This window comes from Saimiri boliviensis, chromosome 11, assembly GCF_048565385.1.
Source record: "Saimiri boliviensis isolate mSaiBol1 chromosome 11, mSaiBol1.pri, whole genome shotgun sequence".
In the NCBI taxonomy this organism is placed as follows: domain Eukaryota; kingdom Metazoa; phylum Chordata; class Mammalia; order Primates; family Cebidae; genus Saimiri; species Saimiri boliviensis.
The window spans coordinates 50,741,871-50,766,991 of record NC_133459.1 but is presented as its reverse complement, the minus strand read 5'-3'; the positions used below and the strand labels follow the sequence as shown (position 1 = coordinate 50,766,991).

Here is a 25,121-nt window from a genome sequence, read left to right as displayed (position 1 = left end):
CAGCCTCCCAAATAGTCAGTACTATAGCTATGTGCCACCACACCTGGCTAATTCTTTCATTTTAAATTTTGTATGGATGGGGTCTTTCTTACTATGTTGCCAAGGCTGGTCTCAAATCTTGGGGCTAAAGTGATCCTTCCTCTTGGCTTCCCAAAGTGCTGGAATGATAGGCATGAGCCACTGGACTCAGCCAAATAAAGTAAGTTTTAGTGATTCAATTCTATAAACATATCAGGTGATTAAGAGAGGCTTTAGGTAGGAAGATCCAGTGCAAAGGTGTGGAAAATCTATGAAAGTGAACAACTACAACAAGGATACAGGAAAGCATGAAAGATACTCTCTGCCTTCAAGGGGCTCACAATTCAGAGGAGGACAGGATTCATATCCATCACTCTGTGCATGTTAGAGAAATAAAAAACAGCAAGAAAATGGAGGAGAAAAACCGTGACACCGTCTGGGGGATGGATAATTCCAGGGAGGTTTCCTAAAGGCTATCAGGTATACAAAAAGAATATTCTGGATAAAGGAAACAGCATGAGTGAAGGAACAGAACTGAGAAAGAAACACCAAGCTGAAGAATGATGGAAAAGGTGGAAGAATATCCTTTCTTGGAGTAATTTCAGGAAAAAAATGTAAATATGTACTCTTCCAGTTAGCTGAAATTCACTGGTGTCCAGAGGACAGACCCCATCTTCAAGTCCTATGAGTCTATATATTGACAACTATGAGCCTTCATTCATTCTGTTTTGGTTGGTTTTTTTTTTTTTTTTTTTGAGACAGGGTCTTGATCTGTTGCCCAGACTGGAGTACAGAGGCATAATTATAGCTCACTGCAGCCTCCAACTCTTTGGCTCAAGTGATCTCCCCATCTCAGCCTCCCAGGTACATGGACTATAGGTATGTACCACTACGCCCAGCTATTTTTTTTTTTTTTTTTTTTTTTTTTTGAGAGGGAGTCTTGCTCTGTCACCCAGGCTGGGGTTGGAATGCAGTGGCACAATCTTGGCTCATTGCAACCTCTGCCTTCTGGGTTCAAGCCATTCTCCTGCCTCAGCCTCCTGAGCAGCTGGGATTACAGGTACCCACCACCATGCCTGGCTAATTTTTGTATTTTTTTTTTTTTAAGACCGACTCTTGCTCTGTCGTCTAGGCTGGAGTGCAATGGCATGATCCTGGCTCAGTGTAACCTCTACCTCCCAGGTTCAAGTGATTCTCCTGCCTCAGCCTCCCAAGTAGCTGGGATTATAGGTGACCGCCAATAGGCCCAGTTAAGTTTTTCTATTTTCAGTAGAGTCGGTGTTTTACCCAGTTGGCCTGGCTGATCTCGAACTCCTGATCTCAGGTGATCCACCTGCTTTGGCCTCCCAATATGCTAGAATTACAGGTGTGAACCACTGTGCCCGGCCCTGATTTTTGTATTTTAGTAGAGACAGGGTTTCACTTTGTACGTCAAGCTGGTCTTGAACTCCTGACCTCAAATGATCTGCCCACCTTGATTTCCCAAAGTGCTGGGACTACAGACATGGCCCACCCAGCTATTTTTATTTATTTACTTTGGAGACAGAGTCTCATTCTGTTGCCCAGGCTGGAGTGCAGTGGCAGGATTTCAGCTCACTGCAACCTCTGCCTCCTAGGTTTAAGGGAGTCTTGTGCCTCAGCCTCCCAAACAGCTGGGACTATAGGCATGCACTACCATGCCCCACAAATTTTTGTATTTTCAATAGAGACAGGGTTTTGCCATGTTATCCAGGCTGATTTCAAACTCCTGGCCTCAACTGATCCACCAACCTCCCACTTCAGCCTCTCAAAGTGCTGGGATTACAGGTGTGAGCCACCACACCGGGTCTATTTTTTTTTTTTTTTTTTTTTTTTTTTTTGAGACAGGGTCTCACTCTGTTGCCCAGGCTGAAGTGTAGTGGCGCAGCCTTGGCTCATTGCAACCTCTGCCTCCTGGGTTAAAGCGATTCTCCTGCCTCAGCCTCCCAAGTAACTGGGATTACAGGCATGTGCCACCACGCCTGCCTAATTTTTTATTTTTTGGTAGAGACAGGGTTTCGCCATGTTGGTCAGGCTGCTCTCAAACTCCTGACCTCAAGTGACCCTCCCTCCTGGGCCTCCCAAAGTGCTGGGATTATAGGCGTGAGTCACCACACCTGGCCCTCTGGCCTATTTTCTATTTTGTAGAGCTGAGGTCTCACGCTATGCTGCCCAGGCTGCCTTCACTCATTCACTTAGCAAATACTTATTCATTTAGCCAATGGGCACTGACTTTCTAATATGTGCTAGGCACTGTTTTAGTGCTTGGTTTATTCAGCAGTAGACAAGCAAACAAATTCCTGCCCTCACAGAGCTTATATTCTTGTGTGTATAGGAGGAGGAGGAGAGAAAAACAATAAACAAGTAAAACACAGAAAACCATTATACAATGAAAAGTGCTATAGAGAAAAATTAGACATGGAAGGAGGACTGGGAGTTTTGGTGGGTACAATTTTAAATAAGAGAATCAGAGGATGTCTTACTAAAACAAGTGAGGGAAAAGCCACAGGCTCTTATCCCACTGCACAGGGATATGTGCAGTGCCCTGGAGGGTAGTATGTTAGCATGCCCTGTAATTTCAAGAAATATCAAGAACAGTGTGAACAGAGCTGAGTGACAGAAAAGGAAGAGGTATAAAAAATGAGGTCACAGAGATAATGAGTCAAGAAATACAAATGGTGTAGAGGACTTGTGTTTTTTCTGACTGGGATCAAAAATCTGTGGAAGGTTTTAAGCAGGGGAGTGACATGATATGACTTAGTTTTTAAAGGACCACTTAGGCTACTACATTGAGAACAGACTGAGGTAAGAGTACTAACAAGAGGACCAGTTAAGAGGCCACTGCAGATATCCAGATCGGAGACCAGATTGGTCCCAGGATTGAGAGGCAGCTGGATTATATTTACATTTAGAAGGTAGAGGCAGCAGAATTTCCTGATAGATTTGTCTTAATCAGGGAATGAGGGAAAGAAGGTTCGTAGATGACTCTAAAGTTTTGGGCCTGGGTAACTGAAAAGATGACAGCAATGTCATTAATTTAGATAGAGGAGACTGTAAGACCACCTCAAAGTTGAACTTACTAAGCTTGAAATGTGTATGCAAGTAGAGATGTCAAGTAGGGAACAGGACACTCAAGTCTACAAAACAGTAGAGAGATTCATTCAGGCTAAAAACAAACATTTGGAAGATGTCAGCATAGAAATAGTATTTAAGTCCATAGAACTGGATAAGATTACCAAGGAAATGGATAGAGGCAAATAAGACTTACAAGAACTAATCCCTTGGGTTCTCCAAAATGAATAAGAAATAGGGTCAGAAAGGAGGGTGTACAGAGATAGAGATTAAACTGTGATAAACAAGGGATGCCCTAGGTGTCCAGGACTTCTTGTGGTGCTGCACATAAACACAATGAGATTAGAGCTGATGGTCTCAAGGCCAAATATGGCAGCAAGGTTCTGAGTTCTGGGAGGTATGGAAAGCCAGGAATTTGACTGGCAGTCCAGTGTAGTAGAGTCACTCCTATCAATGGGCATGCATATAAGAGAGAAGACAGTACTATCCTGGGCATGCAGAGTTCAGCAGTAGTCTCCTCTTGCAATCAGTGGAGGTACAGCATCATGGGCTCCTTCTTGAGGATTCTTTTATTTGAACATATCTACTGTTAAATACTGTCTTTTATGTAAACACTAGGAAAAGCTATACCAATAATCAATGGAACACCATCTCTCTCCTCTGCACTATTCTCCAGAGGACCTTTGACCAACTCCTTTCATTCCTTTGATAAGAGAACTATCAGCTCTTAATTCACTAAAAGAAATGTATTCCTTGAAGGCCAGAGAATCAAACATTCCTCAAACAGATTTTAGCGCCATCTGTTCTCGCTAGTGCTACAAAGAACCTATGAAATTATGCTTTTGTAATTTCACACTTCTCTGAAGAATATGTGTAGTTTCAAATTAAAATAACCCAAATCTCCTATTTTAGAAGCTTAGAGTGGGAAAGAATCTCAAGAGGCCATTCAGCCTATTTTTCAGCCTGCCTTATACAAGATGTAGAATTATACAAATAAACGATTTCACAGATTCTTGTATCACAACCAACATAAACTTCTCTATTCCTGTCTTTATGGTGTTGAGTAAAGAGTTAATAAAACTTTGTTCCTTTTTGTGAAAGACTTCAACAGGTTAACTCTTAATGTCCACTACATTAGTAGGAAAAAACTTTTTTTACAGTTATATTTAAAATAATTGACAAATTACACATAAAGTGTATAATTTGATGAATTCTCTCATGTACATACACCCATAAAAAGGCACTTGCAATCACCCCCCCAAAATTTCATAGAGCCCTTTTGTAATATATTGTTTCCTCACACTCCTTCAAGCCAAAAACTTTTTTTTTTTTGAGACAGAGTTTTGCTTTTGTGCCCAGGCTAGAGTGTAATGGCCTGATCTCGGCTCACTGCAACCTCCACTTCCCAGGCTCAAGCAATTCTCCTGCTTCAGCCTTCCAAGTAGCTGGAATACAAGCATGCACCACCATGCCTGGCTAATTTTGTATGTTTAGTAGAGATGGGCTTTCTCCATGTTGGTCAGGCTGGTCTCAAACTCCCGACCTCAGGTGATCCACCTGTCTCAGCCTCCCAAAGTGCTATTACAGGCATGAGCCACCACTGCGCCTGGCCACTAAGATTTTTATATAATGTTTTCTTTCAGAAGCTTTAGTTTTCTCTCTGAATAAGTCTATGAATCATTTCAAATTAATTTTTGTACATGGTATGTAAAGGTTGAGGTTCATCTTCTTTTTCGAACAGCTGGCTAGCTATACAATTATAAATACCATTTTTGTTCAAAAGATTATCCTTTTCCAAATGAAGTGCTTGGCATCTTTAGGGAAAAGCAATTGACCATCTGTGAGCATCTATTTTTTGCCTCTCTATTCTATTCCATTGGTTTATTCATATATATTTACACCCAAACAGTACTGCTTTGATCACTCTATTTCCCGCCTCCCCCCCCCCAACCCCGATATGGAGTCTCACTCTGTTGCCCAGGCTGGAGTGCAGTGGCATGGTCTCAGCATACTGCAACCTCCATCTCCCAGGCTCAAGCGATTCTCCTGCATCATCCTCCTGAGTAGCTGGAATCACAGGCACCCGCAACCGCGCCCAGCTAATTTTTGTATTTTTCTTAGAGACAGGGCCAGGAGCAGTGGCTTATGCCTGAAATCCCAGCACTTTGGGAGGCTGAGGCGGGCGGATCACGAGGTCAAGAGATCAAGAGGCCAACATGGTGAAACCGACTCTCTAATAAAAAATACAAAAATTAGCTGGGTGTGGTGGCACACGCCTGTAATCCCAGCTACTTGGGAGGCCGAGGAGGCAGAATTGCTTGAACCCAGGAGGCGGAGGTTGCAGTGAGCCGAGATTGCACCACTGCACTCTAGCCTGGCGCCTGGCAACAGAGCAAGACTCTGTCTCAAAAAAAAAAAAAAAAAAAAAAAGATTAGAGGTTCTTCCAATAGGGAGCCAAAAAAAAAAAAAAAAAAAAAAAAAAAGGGAGAGACAGACAGGGCTTCACCTATGTTGGCCAGACTGGTCTTGACTCCTGATCTCAGGTGATCTGCCTGCTGCAGCCTCCCAAAGTGCTGGGATGCAGGTGTGAGCCACTGCACCGAGCCGATCACTCTACTTTTAAAATACGTCTTAACATCAGGTAATCTAAGTCCTGGAATTATGTTCTTTTTCAAATTCATTGTGGCTTTTCTAAGTTCCTTGCATCCTCTCACAAATTTCAGGATCAGCACCTCAATTTTTATTTTTTAAAAAGCCTACAAGTATTTTGATTGGGACTGTGTTGAAGTTACAACTGACATCTTAACAGTAGAGTCTATCAATCCATGAATATTATATATGTCTATTTATTTAGGTCTTTAAATTCTCATAACAATATTTTGTAGTTTTCAGTGTTATGTACTACAAATCATTTATCAAATTTATCCCAAATTATGTCATATTTGTGATTTTTTTTTCATTTTTTGAGATTACAGGTGTGAGCCACCATGCCCAGCCTTTTTTTCTAATATAAGGGTTTAGTGCTATAAATTTATCTCTAATCATTATTTTAGCTGTATCCCCCAAATTTTTATGTCTCATGTTTTCATTTTCAAGCAGTTCAAAATATTTTATAATTTTCCTTTTGGTTTCTTCTTTGACCCATGGATTATTAAGAAAGATATACTTTATTTCCAGATATTTGGGAATTTTCTAGAGATCTTTCTGGTATTGGTTTCTTATTTAATGCTGTGTGGTCACAGACCACACTCTGTAGGATTTGAATCATTTTGAGACTTCTTTTATACCACAGAAAATGGTCTATTTTGTAAACGTTCCATGTGCAAAGGAAAAGAATGTGCATTCTGATGCTGTTGGGTGGAGTATTCTATAAAAGTCAATTAAGTCAAATTGGCTGTGTTTTTCAAGTTTTCCATAGTCCTGCTGATTTTCTATTCAGTACTTCCCTCAATTAGTGAGATAGGGTTACTGAAATCTCCAAATATTATTGTGGATTTCTCCAATTAACCTTGTAGTTTTACCAGTTCTTGCATTGTGCATTTTGAAGCTCTGCTCTTAGATACATGTTTTGAAACTGTTGTACCATTTTGAAAAAATGATCCCTTTATAAATATGGTACGTATTTCTTTAATCCCTGGTAATATGTTCTGAAATAATCCGGATGTTAATATAGCCATTTCTGCTTTCTTTGAATATTACTATGGTATCTTCTCTACCCATTTACTTTATTTTTATTTTGAGCCAGAGTCTTGCTCTGTTGCCCAGGCTGGAGTGCAGTGGTGTGATCTCTGCTAGTGCAACCTCCCCCTCCTGGGTTCAAGCAATTCTCCTGCCTCACCCTCCCGAGTAGAATTACAGGTGTGCACCACCATGCCAAGCTAGTTTTTGTATTTTAGTAAAGATGGGGTTTCACCATGGTGGCCAGACTGGTCTAGAACACCTGACCTCAGATGATCTGCCCACCTTGACTTCCCAAAGTGCTGGGATTACAGGCATGAGCCACCATGCCTGGCCTCTACCCAATTACTTTAAAACTATTTGTGTGCCTATATTTCTTTTTCTTTTTCTATTGAGACAGAGTCTCGCTCTGTTGCCCAGACTGGAGTGCAGGGGCACAATCTTGACTCACTGCAACCTCTGCTTCCCAGGTTCAAGCAATTCTCCTGCCTAAGCCTCCTGAGTAGCTGGGATTACTGGTGCCCACCACCATGCACCAGTAATCAAAATACAAAAATACCCTAATTTTTGAATTTTTAGGGTTTCACCATGTTGGCCAGGATGATCTCGATTTCTCGATCTTGTAATCCACCCTCCTCAACCTCCCAAAGTGCTGGAATTAGGTATGAGACACTGTGCCCGGCCACAAGTGGTTTTCTTACATGTTTCTTACATAATATTTCTTACACAAACATATCTTGCCTATCCAATCTGACAATCTCTGCCTTTTACTTGAAGGTATTTAGATCATTTATATTTGAGTGATTTTTTAAAATATGGCTGGATTTAAATTTTCTATCTTGCTATTTATTTTGTTTTCCAGTCTCTTCGTTTTTTCAGCCTTCTTTTATGATTGCATTTTATCATTTTTTTGGATTATTAGCTATACCTACTCACTTTGATTTTTGTAGTTGTTGCTTTTGGGTTTATATTATGTATCTTTAACTTACCAATAAACTTTTAAGTAATATTATACCACAGCATATGTCATATACTTCCATATCCCCTTCCCTGGCCTTTGTGCTACTGTGCTACATTTTGTCTCTACATATGGTATAAATTCCACAATACATTACTATTCAATATATGTTATTTTATTTTAGAGACAGGGACTCATTCTGCTGCCCAAGCTGGAATGCAATGGTGTGATCATAGCTCACTGCAACCTCAAATTCCTGGGCTCAAGCAATCCTCCTGCCTCAGCCTGGCAAGTAGCTAGGGCTACTGGCATGTGCCACTATGCCCAGCTAAATTTTGTATTTTTTGTAAAGATGGTGTTTCACTTTGCTGACTAGGCTGGTCTTGAACTCCTGGCTTCAAGCAATCCTTCCACCTCGGCCTCTTAAAGTGCAGGGATTATAGGCATGAGCCACTGTACCCAGCAAAACATTTAATTTGAAACAGTTAATTGTCTTTTAAAGATATGTTACCTTTACCTATAAATTTATCATTTCTGTCACTTTTCATTTCTTTGCGTAGATTCAGATTTCCAACATTTGGTATTCTCCTTGATGGACTTTAACATTTCTTGTGGAACAGGTCTGTTGGTGACAAATTCCATGTATTTGAGAAAATGCTTTGCCGCTTTTTTTTTTTTTTTTTTTGAGGCAGAATCCCCCTCTGTCTCCCAGGCTGGAGTGCAGTGGCACAATCTCAGCTCACTGCAAACTCTGCCTCCCAGATTCAAGTGATTCTCATGCCTCAGCCTCCTGAGTAGCTGGGACTACAGGCACCCACCACCACGCCTGGCTAGTTTTTAGATTTTTAGTAGAGATGGGGTTTCACCATGTTGGCCAGGTTGGTCTTGAACTCTTGGCCTCAAATGATCTACCCACCTTGGCCTCCCAAAGGGCTAGAATTACAGGCGTGAGCCACTGCGCCTGGCCTGCCTTCATTTTTGAAACATATTTTCACTGGGTATAAAATATAGCCTTATTTTTTCAGTGCTTTAAAGATTTTGCTGCGCTGTCTTGCAACTTGCATTGTTTTCATGAGAAATATGCTGTCATTCTCATATTTGTATAATACCTAAGTATATAAAGTAGATTTCTTCTCTTAAGTTGCTTTTAAGGTTCTTCTCTTTATGTGAAGTTTTATACAATTTGATTATAACATTTCTTCTTTTTTTTTTTTTTTGAGAAAGAAAAAAGAGTAAGAAAAAGAATAAAAAAAGAGGAAGAAAGAGAAAGAGGAAGAGGGAGAGAATGGGGGTATTGCTTTATTGCCCAGGCTAGAATGCAGTCTAAATATGGGTATGCCTATAACTGTCCTTAATAATGGAGACATAAAAGAAAATGAGGGAAGAGAATAATAAACAAGGAGCCAACCAACATTTCGTTTAAACTTCTAAGTTGATATGATGCGGTACTGATAAGAGCGTATATTTTGTGTATTTAAAGTGGAGAGTTCTATAAATGTTAATTACGTTTACTTGTTCCAGATCTGAGTTCAAGTCCTGGATATCGTTGTTAATTTTCTGTCTCATTGATCTAATATTAATATTAAAGTCTCCCACTATTATTGTGTGGGAGTCTAAGTCTCTTTATTAGTCTTGTATGTCTGGGTATTCCTGTATTGGGTGCGTATATATTTAGGATCTTTAGCTCTTCTTGTTGTTGCATTGATCCTTTTATTATTATATAATGTCCTTCTTTGCTTCTTTTAATCTTTGTTGCTTTAATGACTATTTTATCAGAGGCAAAAATTGTAACTTCTGCTTTTTATTTATTTATTTTAGCTCTGTTTGGTTGGTTCTTTCTCCATCCCTTGTGTGTATCCTTGAATGTGAGATGGGTCTGGATGCAGCATACTGATGGGTTTTAGTTTTTTATCCAAATTGCCTGTCTGTCTTTGGATTGGGGGATTTAGTCAATTTAAATTTAGAATTAATAATGATATATGTGAGTTTAATACTGCCATTTAATATTAGCTGGCTATTTTGCCCATTAATTGATGTAAATTCTTCATTATATTGATGCTCTTTACTTTTTGGTATTTTTTAGAAAGGCTGATACTGTTTGTTCCTTTCTATGTGTAGTGGTTCTTTCAGAAGCTCTTGTAAAGCAGGCCTGGTGGTGATGAAATCTCTGAGTGCTTGCTTGTTCACAAAAAACTTTATTTTTCCTTCACTTATGAAGCTTAGTTTGGCTGGATGTGAAATTCTTGGTTGAAAGTTCTTTTCTTTAAGGATGTTGAATATTGGCCCCCACTCTCTTCTGGCTTGTAGGGTTTCTGCTAAGAGATCTGCTGTAAGTCTGATAGGCTTCCCTTTGTGGGTAACCTGACCTTTCTCTCTGGCTGCTCTTAGTATTTTCTCCTTCATTTCAACCCTGGTGAATCTGACGATTATGTGCCTTGGAGTTGTTCTTCTTGAGGAATATCTTTGTGGTGGTCTCTGTATTACCTGGAGTTGAATATTATCCTGCCTTACTAGGTTGGGAAAATTTTCCTGAATAATATTCTGAAGCATATTTTCCAGCTTGGATTCATTCTCTTCGTCACATTCAGTGCACCTATCAAGCGTAGATTAGGTCTTTTCACATAGTCTCATATTTCTTGAAGACTTTGTTTGTTCCTTTTTATCCTTTTTTCTCTAATCTTGTCTTCTTGTTTTATTTCATTGAGTTGGTCTCCGACCTCTGATATCCTTTCTTCTGCTTGATCAATTCGGCTGTTAAAACTTGTGCATACTTCACGTAGTTCTCGTATTGTGTTTTTCAGGTCCACCGATTCACTTTTTTTCCTCTCTAAATTGTGTATTCTTGTTAACATTTTGTCAAACCTTTTTTCAAAGTTCTTAGTTTCTTTGGATTGGGTTAGAACAAGTTCTTTTAATTCACAGAAGTTTCTTATTATCCACATTTTGAAGCCTGCTTCTGTAATTGGAACACACTCGTTCTCCATCAAGCCTTGTTTCGTTGCTGATGAGGGACTGTGATCCCCTGCTGAGGGAGAGGCGTTCTGATCTCGGGTATTCTCAGCCTTTTTTGGCTGTTTTCTTCACTTCGTTGTAGATTTATACATCTGTGGTCTTTATAATTACTGTCTTTGTAATTGGGTTTCTGAGTGGACGACCAACTTATTGATTCTCAGCGCCGAAATCTGAGCAACCCACTGCGCTAAATCAGCGCTGTTAAGATTGATGGTGCTTTTCTGACTCTGCACCAAGAACCGACGCTCCGAGGCGCTGGCAAAACCGCCTCGCCGGTCACAAGAGTCGCGCTGGTGACCCATGGTGCTCCTCCACTGAGAATCTCCTGGTGCGTGAGCAACAAGAATTCACGTGAAGGTGTGGCGTCCTCTCGTTCTTTGCACTTTTCACTGAGAGCTACAATCCCAAGCTGCTAGCGATCAGCCATCTTGGATCTCTCTCTATAACATTTCTTAATGTAGTTTTCACCATGTTTCTTGCAATTGGGGTTTTTTGATCTATAAGTTTATAATTTTCATTAAATTTGGAAACTTTTTGATCATTCTTTCTTCAAATATTTTTTAGGTCCACCTTCTCTCTCCTTTGGGTACTTCAACTACAGAATTTGGCTGCCTGACATTTCCCACAACTGGATGATGTGCTGTTCATTTAATTTAGTCTTTTCTCTTTGTGCTTCATTTTGGATCATTTCTGTTATGTTTTTATGATCATGAATTTTTTTTTCAGCATTGTCTAATCTGCATTTAATTTCACCCAACATACTTTTCATCCCATTGTCACCTTCATTTCTTAAAGTTTGATTTGGGCCTTTTTTATATCTTCCACAGCTCTCCTTAACATGCTCATTCTTTCAACCTTTTCAAGCTTTCTTTAAAGTTTATTAGGTAGGATTTGAGCAGCCTGAATCTATAAATAATATGAGTCATTACAGATAATGTGCCCCATGTAGTACAAGAACCTTTGTCACTCTGGCTGGTAGAATACAAACTATTCCTGGTCCTATGAAAATTGTTCTACCCATTTATTTCCAGTGATTTCTTTGTATAGACACACCGACTAGTATGTAATCAGCTAAGACTCCAGAAATCCTTACAGATCTCCTGAATTTAAAAAAAATTTCTGGCAACCGGTCCTGCAAATTCTAACAATCATGGGCTGTCTATACTGTCAACTTTGTCTCAAGTCAGGGAGCTAAGTCAGTTTGGGTTTCCCCTGCCTGCACCATGGCCTGAAAACTGTAGGCAGTGAGACAGGGTAAGCAGAAGACTCACCTTCTCTGCCCCATTATCTTTTGTTTTTCATATACTTTGTCTTGAAATTCAGTTGTTTAAGGTGGACTGGTGTGTTAGCATGCTTGCACAACTATATCAAAGTACCACAAGCTGGATGGCTTAAATAACAGAAATGCATTGTCTTAGAGTTCTGGAGGCTACAAGTCCAAAATCAACATCAGCAGAGATAGTTTCTTCTGAGAGCTGTGAGGGAAGGATCTATTTCCAGGCCTCTACCCTTGGCTTGTAGCTGGACATCTTCTCCTTATGTCTCTTTATATAATCTTCCCTATATGTGTGCCTGTTTCCATATTTCCCCTTCTTAAAAGGATACCAGTCATACTGGATTTGGGCCTCCTCTAATGACCTCATTTAAACTTGATTAACTTGGTAAAGACCCTCTCTCCAAATAAAGCCATATTCTGAGATACTGGGGGGTTAAAATTTCAATATATGAACTTTAGAGGAACACAATTCAATCCATAAAAGTCAATCCCTACTAGTCCAACATGGGCAAAAGTGAAAGATGATAAATTATATTTGAAAAGGGAGAACCATAAACTCCTGATAGCCATAACTTTGGTCTTACTTCAACAGTCACTCTTGTAACACAGCGTGTCCCCTAGAGACACCCAAGAATCTATGCTTATAAAGTTTTTACAAGAGATAATTGGCTGCCATCAGGAATAAGACTTCTAAGCCAGGATAGCTCCTACACCTGTCTGATGTGAATCCTGACATTTGAGCAGTTATCTAGGGCTGGAGGAAGGTCCAAAGAGATGCTCCCAATTAGCTATGTCAAATGCTACATGGGCTGTTGCAAAGACTGATGCCGGCTGGGCACGGTGGCTCACTCTTTTAATCCCAGCACTTTGGGAGGCTGAGGCGGGCAGATCACCTGAGGTCAGGAGTTTGAGACCAGACTGGCCAACATGGTGAAACCACGTCTTTACTAAAAATAAAAAATTAGCTGGGTATGGTGGTACACACCTGTAGTCCCAGCTACTTGGAAGGCTGAGGTAGGAGAATCACTTGAAGACGGGAGGTGGAGGTTGCAATGAGCTGAGATCACGCCACTGCACTTTAGCTTGGGTGACAAGAGTGAGACTCTGTTTAAAAAAAAAAAAAAAAGATGACAAATGCCTAACACTGTACTACTATCAAGCTATGATTCATATTCTACATCCTTACGGGAACCCTAGGGTTAAGCAGATCCTATAACCAAATAAATTCATGAGTCTCAAGGTGTAACAGAGTCTATGCATATTCATGAAAGATGCTGTGCTGTTTCTTTATAGTCTTCCCTATATTAAATACCTACAGTTAGCTTTAACATTTTAAAAATCATTTCTTGAGTCTTCACCACTCTAGTTACCTTCTTGTAGGTTTACTCAGATGCCCTGTACTTCCTAAGGAAATTTAGCTATATTGGAAAGTTAGATATATGCTACAACCACTTGAAACTGAGAAATTTGTAACACAAGTTCAATCAAAATTAACCAAATGAAGCTGGGCGCAATGGCTCATGCCTGTATTCCCAGCTCTTTGGGAAGCTGACGCAGATGGATCACCTAAGGTCAGGAGTTTGGGACCAGCCTGGCCAACATGTCAAAACTCTGTCTCTACTAAAAATACAAAAATTAGCTAGGAATGGTGGTGTGCACCTGTAACTCCAGCTACTCAGGAGGCTGAGGCAGGAGAATTGCTTGAATCCAGGAGGCCAAGGCTGAAATGAGCCAAAATCGCACCACTGCACTCCAGCCTGGGCAATAGAGTGAGATTTCATCTCAAAAAACAAACAAATAAAAATAAAAATTACCCAAATGAACAATCTGAATGGTAAAAATGAAAACAATAGCCTAAAATTTATGTACAATTATAGTATACCAGACTAATATACTACACTAGCTATTTGACACATGATTGAAATGTCACAAAACTTCATAATATGAGCATACTCAGATTCCAGAAGATAGATTAACTCACTAAGGTAATATAGCTAGTAATTAAAAAATCAATCCAGCTGGGTGCAGTGGCTCACACCTATAATCCCAGCACTTTGGGAGGCTAAGGCAGGCATATCACCTAAGGTCAGGAGTTCGAGACCAGCCTGGCCAACATGGTAAAACCTGTCTCTACTAAAAATACAAAAACTAGCTGGGCATGGTGGTACATACTTGTAATCCCAGCTACTCAGGAGGCTGAGAGAGGGGAATTGCTTGAACCTGGGAGGCAGAGGTTGCAGTGAGCTGAGATCAGGCCATTGCACTCTAGCCTGGGCAACAGGGCAAGACTCCATCTCAAAAAAAAAAACAACAACAAAAAAAAACAAAATTAGCCAGGCATGGTGGTGCATGCATGTAATCCCAGCTACCCAGAAGGTTGAGGCAAAAGAATCGCTTGAACCTGGGAGGCAGATGTTGTAGTGAGCCAGTATCACGCCACTGCACTCCAGGGTGAGTGACAAGGGTGAAACTCCATCTCAAAAAAAGAAAAATCAATCCAAGGTCTATTTGATTCCAGCATCTCTTTTTCTTTCACTATGGCTCATCATTTTTCTGATCTTAAACAAACCCATGGCTGGGCAGTGACTCAGGCTTGTAATATCAGCACTCTAAGGAGGCCAAAGCAGGAGGACTGCTTTAGCTCAGGAGTTCGAGACCAACCTGGGCAACATACTGAGACCTCATCTCCACAAAAAATTTCAAAATTAGCTGGGTGTAGTGGTGTGCACCTGTAGTCCCAGCTACTTCAGGGGCTGAAGTGGGAGAATCCCTTGATCCCAGGAGGTGGAGGCCACCATTGAGCTAGCTACAACTGCATCACTGCACTCCAGCCTGGGCAAGACAGCGAGACTGTATCTCAAAAAAGAAACAATGACAACAACAACAAAAAACTAGTCACATATTAGGAAATGCCACGGAGATAATTTTAGTTTTACTGTTCCATGAGACTTCAGTATTTAAGTACATGTACCAGCTATGCCAGTGATCTGGTTACATACACAATGTAAACAGAAACACATACAATTACTTTAACTCATCAGCCATAAAACAAATTAGCAACTGTTAAAGTCTACAGAGCAGTGGTTAAGAGTAGGGACACCAGAATCAGACCACCTGGGTTTGATGGCAGCTCCACCACTTGCTAGCTGTGTGATCATGGGCAAGTTACTTAAGTTCTCTGTGTCTGTGTCTGTTTTTGTTTTTAAGAGATAGGGTCTTGCTATGTTGCCTAGGCTGGCCTCAAACTCCTGGGTTTAAGTAATCCTCTCACCTCAGCCTGTAGCTAGGACTACAGACATACACTATGGCACCCGGCTAAGTTCTCTGTATCTTAATTTCCTCATCTGTAAAAAGATACTTAGCATACTCATGTCATAGAGTTAGTGTAAAGATACATATATGCTTAGAATAGTGCCTGGTACATACTAAATAATATTTGTTTATATAAGCTAATACAAAGGGGAAAATAATCTCATTATAAGAACATTAGGCCCGGCACACTGGTGCATGCCTATAATATGAGCACTTTGGGATACTGAGGCGAGCAGATCACTTGAACCCAGGAGTTCAACACCAGCCTGGACAACATGGGGAAATCCCATCTCTTTTTATTTATTTTTAATTTTTTTTTCCATTGATAAAGCTTATAATATCCCATCTCTACTAATAGAAAACTTGGCTTGGCATGGTGGTGTGTGCCTGCCTGTAATCCCAGCTATTCAGGAGGCTGGGAAGATCACCTGAGCCTGAGTTGCAAAGGTTGCAGCAAGCTTAGATCCCGCCACCACTACACTCCAGCCTGGGCACAGAGCGAGAGCAAGACTCTGCCTCAAAGAAATTACATATATATATATATATATATATGTATATATATATATATATACACACACACACATACACACACACATAATATATATATAAAGATATAAAATATATATGAAAATTAAAAAAAAAAATATATATATATATATAAATATATATATATATTTGAGTCAGGAGACCTTAACCAACAAGGATCTTTAATGGCCTTGACAACAGATTAGAAATTTTATATACAATGCCTATTTCATTTATTGAAATTTCCATGCTGTCAGAAGTACTATCTTCTAGCTTTCTAAGCTTAAAGTCTTTCCTTAGTCCCTCCTTCATTTTCCATATAGCCACCAAACTCAGTTTTCTGAAATTCTGTTTCCATTAAGTCACTTTTTCTGCTTACAAACCTATAAAAGCTCTTTACAAATTATCATACTAAAATCTAAATTCCTCTAAGTAGATTTGAAAGCCAGCAGTCTTAGTATAACCTCACATCCCACAAAGCCATCAGTCTGCTTTAATCTCCTCTTTGCTAGGCCGTTTGTTGTCTCCCATTTCCCTACGAGATATGCTCCTTCCCTTCCTTTGTGTCAGGCTGGTATCTATCCCCCTTTTCACTTAAGGTCTTTTCTGCCTTTTTTTTTTTTTTTTTTTTTTTTAAGACGGAGTTTCGCTCTTGTTACCCAGGCTGGAGTGCAATGGCGCGATCTCGGCTCACCGCAACCTCCGCCTCCTGGGCTCAGGCAATTCTCCTGCCTCAGCCTCCTGAGTAGCTGGGATTACAGGCACGTGCCACCATGCCCAGCTAATTTTTTGTATCTTTAGTAGAGACGGGGTTTCACCATGTTGACCAGGATGGTCTCGATCTCTCGACCTCGTGATCCACCCGCCTCAGCCTCCCAAAGTGCTGGGATTACAGGCTTGAGCCACCGCGCCCGGCTTTTTTTTTTTTTTGAGACAGGGTCTCACTCTGTCACCCAGACTGGAGTGCAGTGGAGAAATCTCGGCTCATTGCAGTCTCTACCTCCTGGGCTCAGGTGATCCTCCCACCTTAGCCTCCCAACTAGCTGGGACTACAGGTGTATACCAGGATTCCAGGCTAGTTTTTTTTTATTTTTTCTAGAGATGGGGTCTTGCCATGTGCTTATCTCAAACTCCTAGGCTCAAGCAATCTGCCCACCGTGACCTCCCAAAGTGCTGGGATTAGAAGCGTGAGCCACCACACCCAGTATGCCCTTATCTTTCTAATGCCTATGATAATGAATAATCAGTCATTATCCATTTCAAATCTTTCATTTACCTAGTTATTTGGTGAATATTTACAAATATTTCTACATACAACATGTTGCTCTGTTAGGGATTCAGGGTCAATAAGAAATTAAGAAACATTCTTGTCTATTCTATTCATCAGAGATCTACTTTCTCTATACCTTTACTATATGTACAATAAATTCACCATTTGTTTTCATATTGTTTTATCTATATTAGTTCTGTTTCATGTCTTCATTCAACAGATATTTCTTGCTCACTCATACCGTACTAGGGTGGTTGCTAATGATACCTGTGGTATAAAAGACAGACATAGTCCCTCATGGAACTCACAGTACAGTAGAGAAAATAGACAGTCAACAAGGAATTACAAATGTCCTGATTATTAAAAATAGTATGCATAGAATTCTAGGAATCCATATAATAGAGACTGTTACCCCATTTGAGAGTTAAATGAAAGTACATTTGAAAAAACTGTCATTTAATGACATCTGAAAAAGGAGTGTGTCAGGTGGGGGTTAGGCAGGTTAAGTTTAGGGGAAATATGCATCAGTAAGGAACTAGCTCTGCAAAACCCATGAAGCAAAAGAGCACACAATATGGGCAATAATAAGAAAGACTATCAGTATAAATATAAAAAATGAATGACAGGAAAAGAATAATATTGTGATTAAATAAAATGTATAAGAAAATTATGGCTGGGTGTAGTGACGCCTGTAATTCCAGCACTTAGGGAAGCCAAGGTGGGAGTATCACTTGAGCCCAGGAGTTCAGGATCAGCCTAGGCAACATGAAGAAATCCTGTCTCTACAAAACAAAAATATACAAAAATTAGCTGGGTGTGGTGGTGCATGCCTGTAGTCCCAGGTACTTGGGAGGCTGAAGCGGGAAGATCACTTGAGCCCAGGAGGTTGAGACTACAGTAATCCATGATTGTGCCACTGCACTCCAGCAGCCTGGGCAACAGAGTGAGATCTGTTTAAAAAAAAAAACAAAAAGAAGAAAGAAAGAAAAAATAAATTACTTTTTTAACTATAAGGTGGAGTTATTAGACACAACACAATTTAGCTGTATGAGACTGTGAGAGAGAAAATTATGTGGAGGTAAAATAAAAATTTAACTAGAAAGAAAATTCAGTTTGCTAAATCAGGTAAGAAAAATAATTGAGCTGGGCGCGGTGGCTCAAGCCTGTAATCCCAGCACTTTGGGAGGCCGAGGCGGGTGGATCATGAGGTCGAGAGATCGAGACCATCCTGGTCAACATGGTGAAACCCCGTCTCTACTAAAAACACAAAAAATTAGCTGGGCATGGTGGCGTGTGCCTGTAATCCCAGCTACTCAGGAGGCTGAGGCAGGAGAATTGCCTGAACCCAGGAGGCGGAGGTTGCGGTGAGCCGAGATCGCGCCATTGCACTCCAGCCTGGGTAACGAGCGAAACTCCGCCTCAAAAAAAAAAAAAAAAAAAGAAAAAAAAAGAAAAATAATTGATACATAATCCATAAAACAAAATCTAAGGCCGGGCACGGTGGCTCAAGCCTGTAATCCCAGCACTTTGGGAGGCTGAGGCGGGTGGATCACGAGGTCAAGAGATCGAGACCATCCTGGTCAACATGGTGAAACCCCGTCTCTACTAAAAATACAAAAAGTTAGCTGGGCATGGTGGTGCGTGCCTGTAATCCCAGCTACTCAGTAGGCTGATGCAGGAGAATTGCCTGAACCCACGAGGCGGAGGTTGCGGTCAGCTGAGATCGTGCCATTGCACTCTAGCCTGGGTAACAAAAGTGAAACTCCGTCTCAAAAACAAACAAACAAAAAAAAAACCCAAAATCTAATAAATGACAAGAAACACAGTTATTCTTTTAGAACAAAGGATTCTGAACCTGTACACCATAAATGGAGGCAGCAGAGTTCAGATAAAAACAGGTAATATGAATAAGACCTGTTGTTGTAAAAGTGTCCAGTCAGTACTGAAATAACTATGGGGACTAGGCGCAGTGGCTCATGCCTGTAATTCCAGCACTTTGGGAGGCCAAGGTAGGTAGATGACCTGTGGTTAGGAGTTTGAGACCAGCCTGTCCAACATGGTGAAATCCCACCTCTATTAAAAATACAAATATGCCGGGCGCGGTGGCTCAAGCCTGTAATCCCAGCACTTTGGGAGGCCGAGGCGGGTGGATCACGAGGTTGAGAGATTGAGACCATCCTGGTCAACATGGTGAAACCCCGTCTCTACTAAAAGTGCAAAAAATTAGCTGGGCATGGTGGTACGTGCCTGTAATCCCAGCTACTCAGGAGGCTGAGGCAGGAGAATTGCCTGAGCCCAGGAGGCGGAGGTTGTGGTGAGCCGAGATCGCGCCATTGCACTCCAGCCTGGGTAACAAGGGCGAAACTCCGTCTCAAAAAAAAAAACAAAAACAAATATTAGCTGGGTGTGGTGGTGTGTGCCTGTAGCCCCAGCTACTCAGGAGGCTGAGGTGGGAGAATTACTTGAACCCTGGAGGCGCAGGCTGCAGTGAGCCAAGATTGTGCCACTGCACTCCAGCCTGGGTGACAGAGCAGGACTCTGTCCCCTCAAAAAAAAAAAAAAAAAAAAAAAAAAGGGCCGGGCACGGTGGCTCAAGCCTGTAATCCCAGCACTTTGGGAGGCCGAGGTGGGTGGATCACAAGATCGAGACCATCCTGGTCAACATGGTGAAACCCCGTCTCTACTAAAAATACAAAAAATTAGCTGGGCATGGTGGCGCGTGCCTGTAATCCCAGCTACTCAGGAGGCTGAGGCAGGAGAATTGCCTTTACCCAGGAGGCGGAGGTTGCGGTGAGCCGAGATCACGCCATTGCACTCCAGCCTGGGTAACAAGAGTGAAACTCCGCCTCAAAAAAAAAAAGAAAAAAAGAAGAAGAAGAAGTAAATAACAGGGCCTCATAGCTTTTACAGATATACTTGTACAAACAAAATTTCTAAACACATAGCACCACCTCGCAAACATCAAGAACAGCAACATATGTTATTTGCTTGGGAATGACATCTGATCATCTAACTGTTGCAGGATCCTTGGAGTGTTGCTTTTCTGGCTACAAAGCTCTGTGGCCAGTGATGCCTTTGCCCGAGTTTTGCTCAGGCCTGCTGGCTTCTTCTGTCCACTCAACCTGGCAGGCTGCACTAGGCTTACACTACCAGCCTGGATCCCATGCCTGCCAATGGTGAACCGGGAGTGCAGCAGCAAGGAGCGTGTGAGCAAGCAACCATGGAGTCCAGCCACTGCACACAGTCAGACATGCTGGCTGCTGCAGTGGGGCAGGTAGCTCCAGGTGCTAGCACAGGCACTGGCTCTCTGCAAGGCTGCAGCTGAACCAGGTACACGGCAAGCAGCTTCCACAGCTGCCACCAGGAAATGTGGTGGCATCTGGATGCTTGGAGACTCCAGGAACTGCAGGGCCCCAAACAGGGAATCACAGCCCTGGCTTGGGGAGCTCCCAAGTCTGGACTCCCCAAAGGGCTGCAGCTTTTCTCTCCTTCTCTTCACTTCCAATGTGGCAAGCAAGGGGCATGTTTCAGCCTTGTTTGTGTCACAGCTCTTTCAGTTCTGCCATTTAGCAGGTCCCGAGTTCTTGTCCTGCATCCAGGAATAATGAGGTATGCAGACAGGTGGAGGGTAAGCAAAGTGAAGAGGAGCTTTATGAGTGACAGGCTAGCTCAGAGGAGGCTCTGGGGTGGGTGGCCCCTCTCTACAGGCAGGTCGTCACATTGAGTGTTCAGTGCTCAGCAGAGAGGAGGCCCTGGAATGGGAAGCTTCTCTCTACAGCTGGTTGTCCCAACATTTACAGGTCTCAGCAGATAGGAGGCCCTGGAGTGGGTAGCTCCTCTCTGCAGCTGGTCATCCCGACATCTGCTCAGCTCTGGCTAACCCCGAGGCTTTTATAGTCCTCAGAGGAGAGGAAGTGTGCACTAATTGTCCATGGGTGGCCATGGGCAGACCCAGAAAAGGCACAACATGTTCCCGCTACCGACCATGGGACTGGCAGCCTGGTCCCCCAGCCTTCAGGCCCTTCCATTGGTGTGTCAGCATTGCCCCAACTTTGCTCTGAGACTGGAGTGAGTGCTGATGGCAGGAAAAGGCCAGGCAGCAGGAGTAGGCATTTCCGAGCCTGTGAGGGAAGGGGGCCTTCCTAAGCCCCCAAGAATGCAAGGATGCCTGGGCCCACAGCCACAACTTGGGTAGCTATGGCTGAGCCTGGGAGGGTGGGACTCCTGCCTGCTCCATGGAGGAGAAGGCCCAGGTCTGCAGCCACAACTTGGGTGGCTGCACCTAGGGAGCTCCCACCCCACCGACTTGGAAGGGGTGGGGTCCCACCTGTCCCCAGCTCCTGTGGGATCCAGACTGTGCAGCCCTGGCAGCACCTCCCTGCTGCAGCCACCATGATGGCAGAAGCTGCTCCAGATGGGCTACTGATGCCATAATTTTACTAGACAGCAAATTCTCAGAAAGCAGGCATAATTTTTTTTTTATTTTTTTTTAGACAGGGTTTCGCTCTTTTCGCCTAGGCTAGAGAGAAATGGCAAGATCTCGGCTCACTGAACCTCCGCCTCCTACATTCAAGCAGTTCTCCTGCCTCAGCCTCCTGAGTAGCTGGGATTGCAAGCACCCACCACTATGCCCAGCTCATTTTTGTGTTTTTAGTAGAGATGGGGTTTCACCATGTTGGCCAGGATGGCCTTCAACTCCTGACCTCAGGTGATCTGCCTGCCTCAGCTTCTCAAAGTGCTGGGATTACAGCCATGAGCCACCATGCCCAGCCAGCAGGCATAATGTTCTTACTCTCATCCTTTTATTTCAAGTCATAGAATATATTTAAAATTTGAGAAATAAAATAGGTTTTCAAAGCACAATCTCTAAGATTGCACTACTGCACTCCAGCCTGGGCAACAGACCAAGATCTGTGAATTATACATAGTTCACTTTAAGGATTTGGCTCTACCTACTCTAATCTATTACTCCTTGCTTGATACTCCAAGGCAGGATTATCTAAATGCTGAAGACTGCTAATTGTATCCCAGAAAAAAGTAAGCACACATTCTAGCTACCATTTTCTAATATCCTAAAAGAAAAAAAACATATAGGTAAAAGCTTTGATGCGGGTCATTCTCATAATAATGCTGAGAACTGAACTCAAAAATCCAATAAAACATCTGTGTGATTCTAAGTGCATACCAAGTATATAATGTTTATTCAATGCATGAATTATTTAGTGGCTGAATGAAGAAAAAAGAAAAGTAAAAAGAAAGAAAAGGAAGGAAAAATTATTTTATACATAGAAATCTGGCTGGACGCAGTGGCTCATGCCTGTAATCCCAGTACTTTGGGAGGCCAAGATGGGTGGATCACCCGAGGTCAGGAGTTCAAGAACAGCCTGGCCAACATGGTGAAACCTCATCTCTACTAAAAACACAAAAAACAGCAAGAGCTTGGTGGTGGGTGCCTGCAATCCCAGCTACTCAGGAGGCCAAGGCAGGAGAATCACTTAAACCCAGGAGGTGGAGGTTTAGGTGAGCCAAAACTCCGCCACTGCATTCCAACTTGGACAACAGAGTGAGATTCCAAAGAAAGAGAAAAGAAAGAAAGAAATCTAAGAAATAGTGGAAGAAGTAGAATTCTCACCCTAGTAAAACAACAAATTTTAATCATTATTATATCAAACTAAGTTTCAAAATAAAATCTCTTTAAAAGCCCAATAATTATCATGAGATATTTTAGAACAGATTTCTTAAATATTTAAATTCAAAAAAGACTTCACATGCAAATAAGCAAAGAATATTTATGTAATTCTGTTAATATGTGTATAGTATGTACAATTTAACTTTAGTTACAAAATACATCTTAATTCAAAATGAATCATTCACTTTTGGAACCTTATTTAAAGCCATTTTGAGACTTATGCTAAACTGTGCTGAAATATTAAGAACAGTTAAAAATAATAAATATTTGGCCAGGTGCGGTGGCTTATGCCTGTAATCCTAGCACTTTGGGAGGCCGAGGTGGGGGAGATCACTTAAGGTCTGGAGTTCAAGACTAGCCTCACAAACATGGTGAAATCCCATCTCTACTAAAAATACAAAAAATGAGCCAGGCGTGGTGGCAGGTGCCTATAATCCCAGCTACTCAGGAGGCTGAGGCAGGAGAATTGCTTGAACCCAGGAGGCAAGATTGCAGTGAGCCATGATCGCACCACTGTACTCCAGCCTGGGTGACAGACTGATACTCTATCTCAATTAAAAAAAAATTTTTTTAATAAAAAATAAGTAAATAAATAAATATTTATAGAAGGGGGGACATTTTTAAAATCTCACCACTAATATTACAGATACAAGAGTAATTTCATGCCCTAATCAAAATGTAAATCTAACACTAATTATCATAACATCAAAAGGTAAAATAACACAACTGATGACCAAATAAGTTAAAATTTGACATCTTGTCTTTCTGTAATGAAATACCCCATAACTGAACTAAGCCATATAATATTATGAACTGATTTCATTGTTAATTAATTATAAATAAAATTTATACATAACCATGCAGTTTTCACCTTCACTCATGTTTTCAACTATGAAAAATACACCTTCATGGTATATCTTACCTCATTGTATCTGTTGCTGGGAATTTTGATGCTGGTTTTCCGAACTTCCATATCAATCACCAAACCTTGAACTACTGGCAAGGTATACTGGTAATTTCTAAAGTCCTGGAACAAAGCAGATTGAAGCAGAATAAATTAATTCATCAATGGTAGGGTTTTATTTATAGTAATAAAATTAACACAAATGGAAGGAAAAAAAGAAAGATCCTATTTATTTAAATAATAAGAGAAAGTATAATGAAAGCCCCACTGTATGTATTTTAGCTCTTTAATTACTCTTTAAATTCTTTTTTTTTTTTTTTTTTTTTTGAGACGGAGTTTCGCTCTCGTTACCCAGGCTGGAGTGCAATGGCGCGATCTCGGCTCACCGCAACCTCCGCCTCCTGGGCTCAGGCAATTCTCCTGCCTCAGCCTCCTAAGTAGCTGGGATTACAGGCACGCGCCACCACGCCCAGCTAGTTTTTTGTATTTTTAGTAGAGACGGGGTTTCACCATGTTGACCAGGATGGTCTCGATCTCTCGACCTCGTGATCCACCCACCTCGGCCTCCCAAAGTGCTGGGATTACAGGCTTGAGCCACTGCGCCCGGCTTTTTAAATTCTTATAAGTAAATCAAACATTATCATATACCTCTTACATACAACATTAAAAAATATTTTTGAATGTTTATCCTGCTTTACCAGCACTTAATATTTTCTACATTTATTTGTTAACTATCTGTCTCCTCTCTCTAAGAGGAAGCTCCAAGAGAGTATAAACTCTCAGATGTTTTGTTCTTGCTATATCCTTAAAGCCTGGAACATCTTAGGCACTCAATGAATATTTGTAAGGAAACACATAAACCCTAACACACCATCTATCCAGTATGAGTGAAACAAAATGAGCAAGAGTGATGGAGTCAAGGTCAAAGTAATGGCAAATGGCTAGATTTCATAGGTTCTTTTTATTTTTTTTTAGAAACGGGGTCTCGCTATGTTGCCCAGGCTGGAGTGCAGTGGCTATTCACAGGCGTGATCTCACTACTGATCAGCACGGGAGTTTTGACCTGCTCTATTTCCAACCTGGGCCAGTTCACCCCTCCTTAGGCAACCTGGTGGTCCCCCTCTCCCAGGAGGTCACCATATTGATGTCGAACTTAGTGTGGACACCCGATCGACATAGTGCACTGCAGCCCAGAATTCCTGGGCTCAAGCGATCCTCCCACCTCAGCCTCCCGAGTAGCTGGGACTACAGGCACGTGCCACCATGCCCAGTGATTTCATAGGTTCTTATAGGTCACCATGAGTACTTTTGTCTTTAGGAGGCTTTTGACCTGTTTTAACAGATCTGACTTCTTGGTAATGAATAGGTGGTAAGGAAGGAAGAATAGA

The 25,121-nt window shown here is 41.6% G+C and overlaps 1 protein-coding gene across 4 annotated transcripts in view; it reads right to left on the bottom strand.

Annotated features, from left to right (window-relative positions):
* The window catches only part of ZFYVE9 (zinc finger FYVE-type containing 9), a 227,987-nt gene that overhangs the window by 25,487 nt on the left and 177,379 nt on the right, over nt 1–25,121 (bottom strand). For all 4 annotated transcript variants that reach the window (XR_012512411.1, XR_012512412.1, XM_039473682.2 and 1 more), the window contains one exon: nt 23,752–23,856. Coding sequence is in view for 2 of the 4 variants with exons in the window: in XM_039473682.2 (XP_039329616.1) it covers nt 23,752–23,856 (105 nt within the window). In the remaining 2 variants the exon portion in view is untranslated. The remainder of the gene's footprint in view (nt 1–23,751; nt 23,857–25,121) is intronic.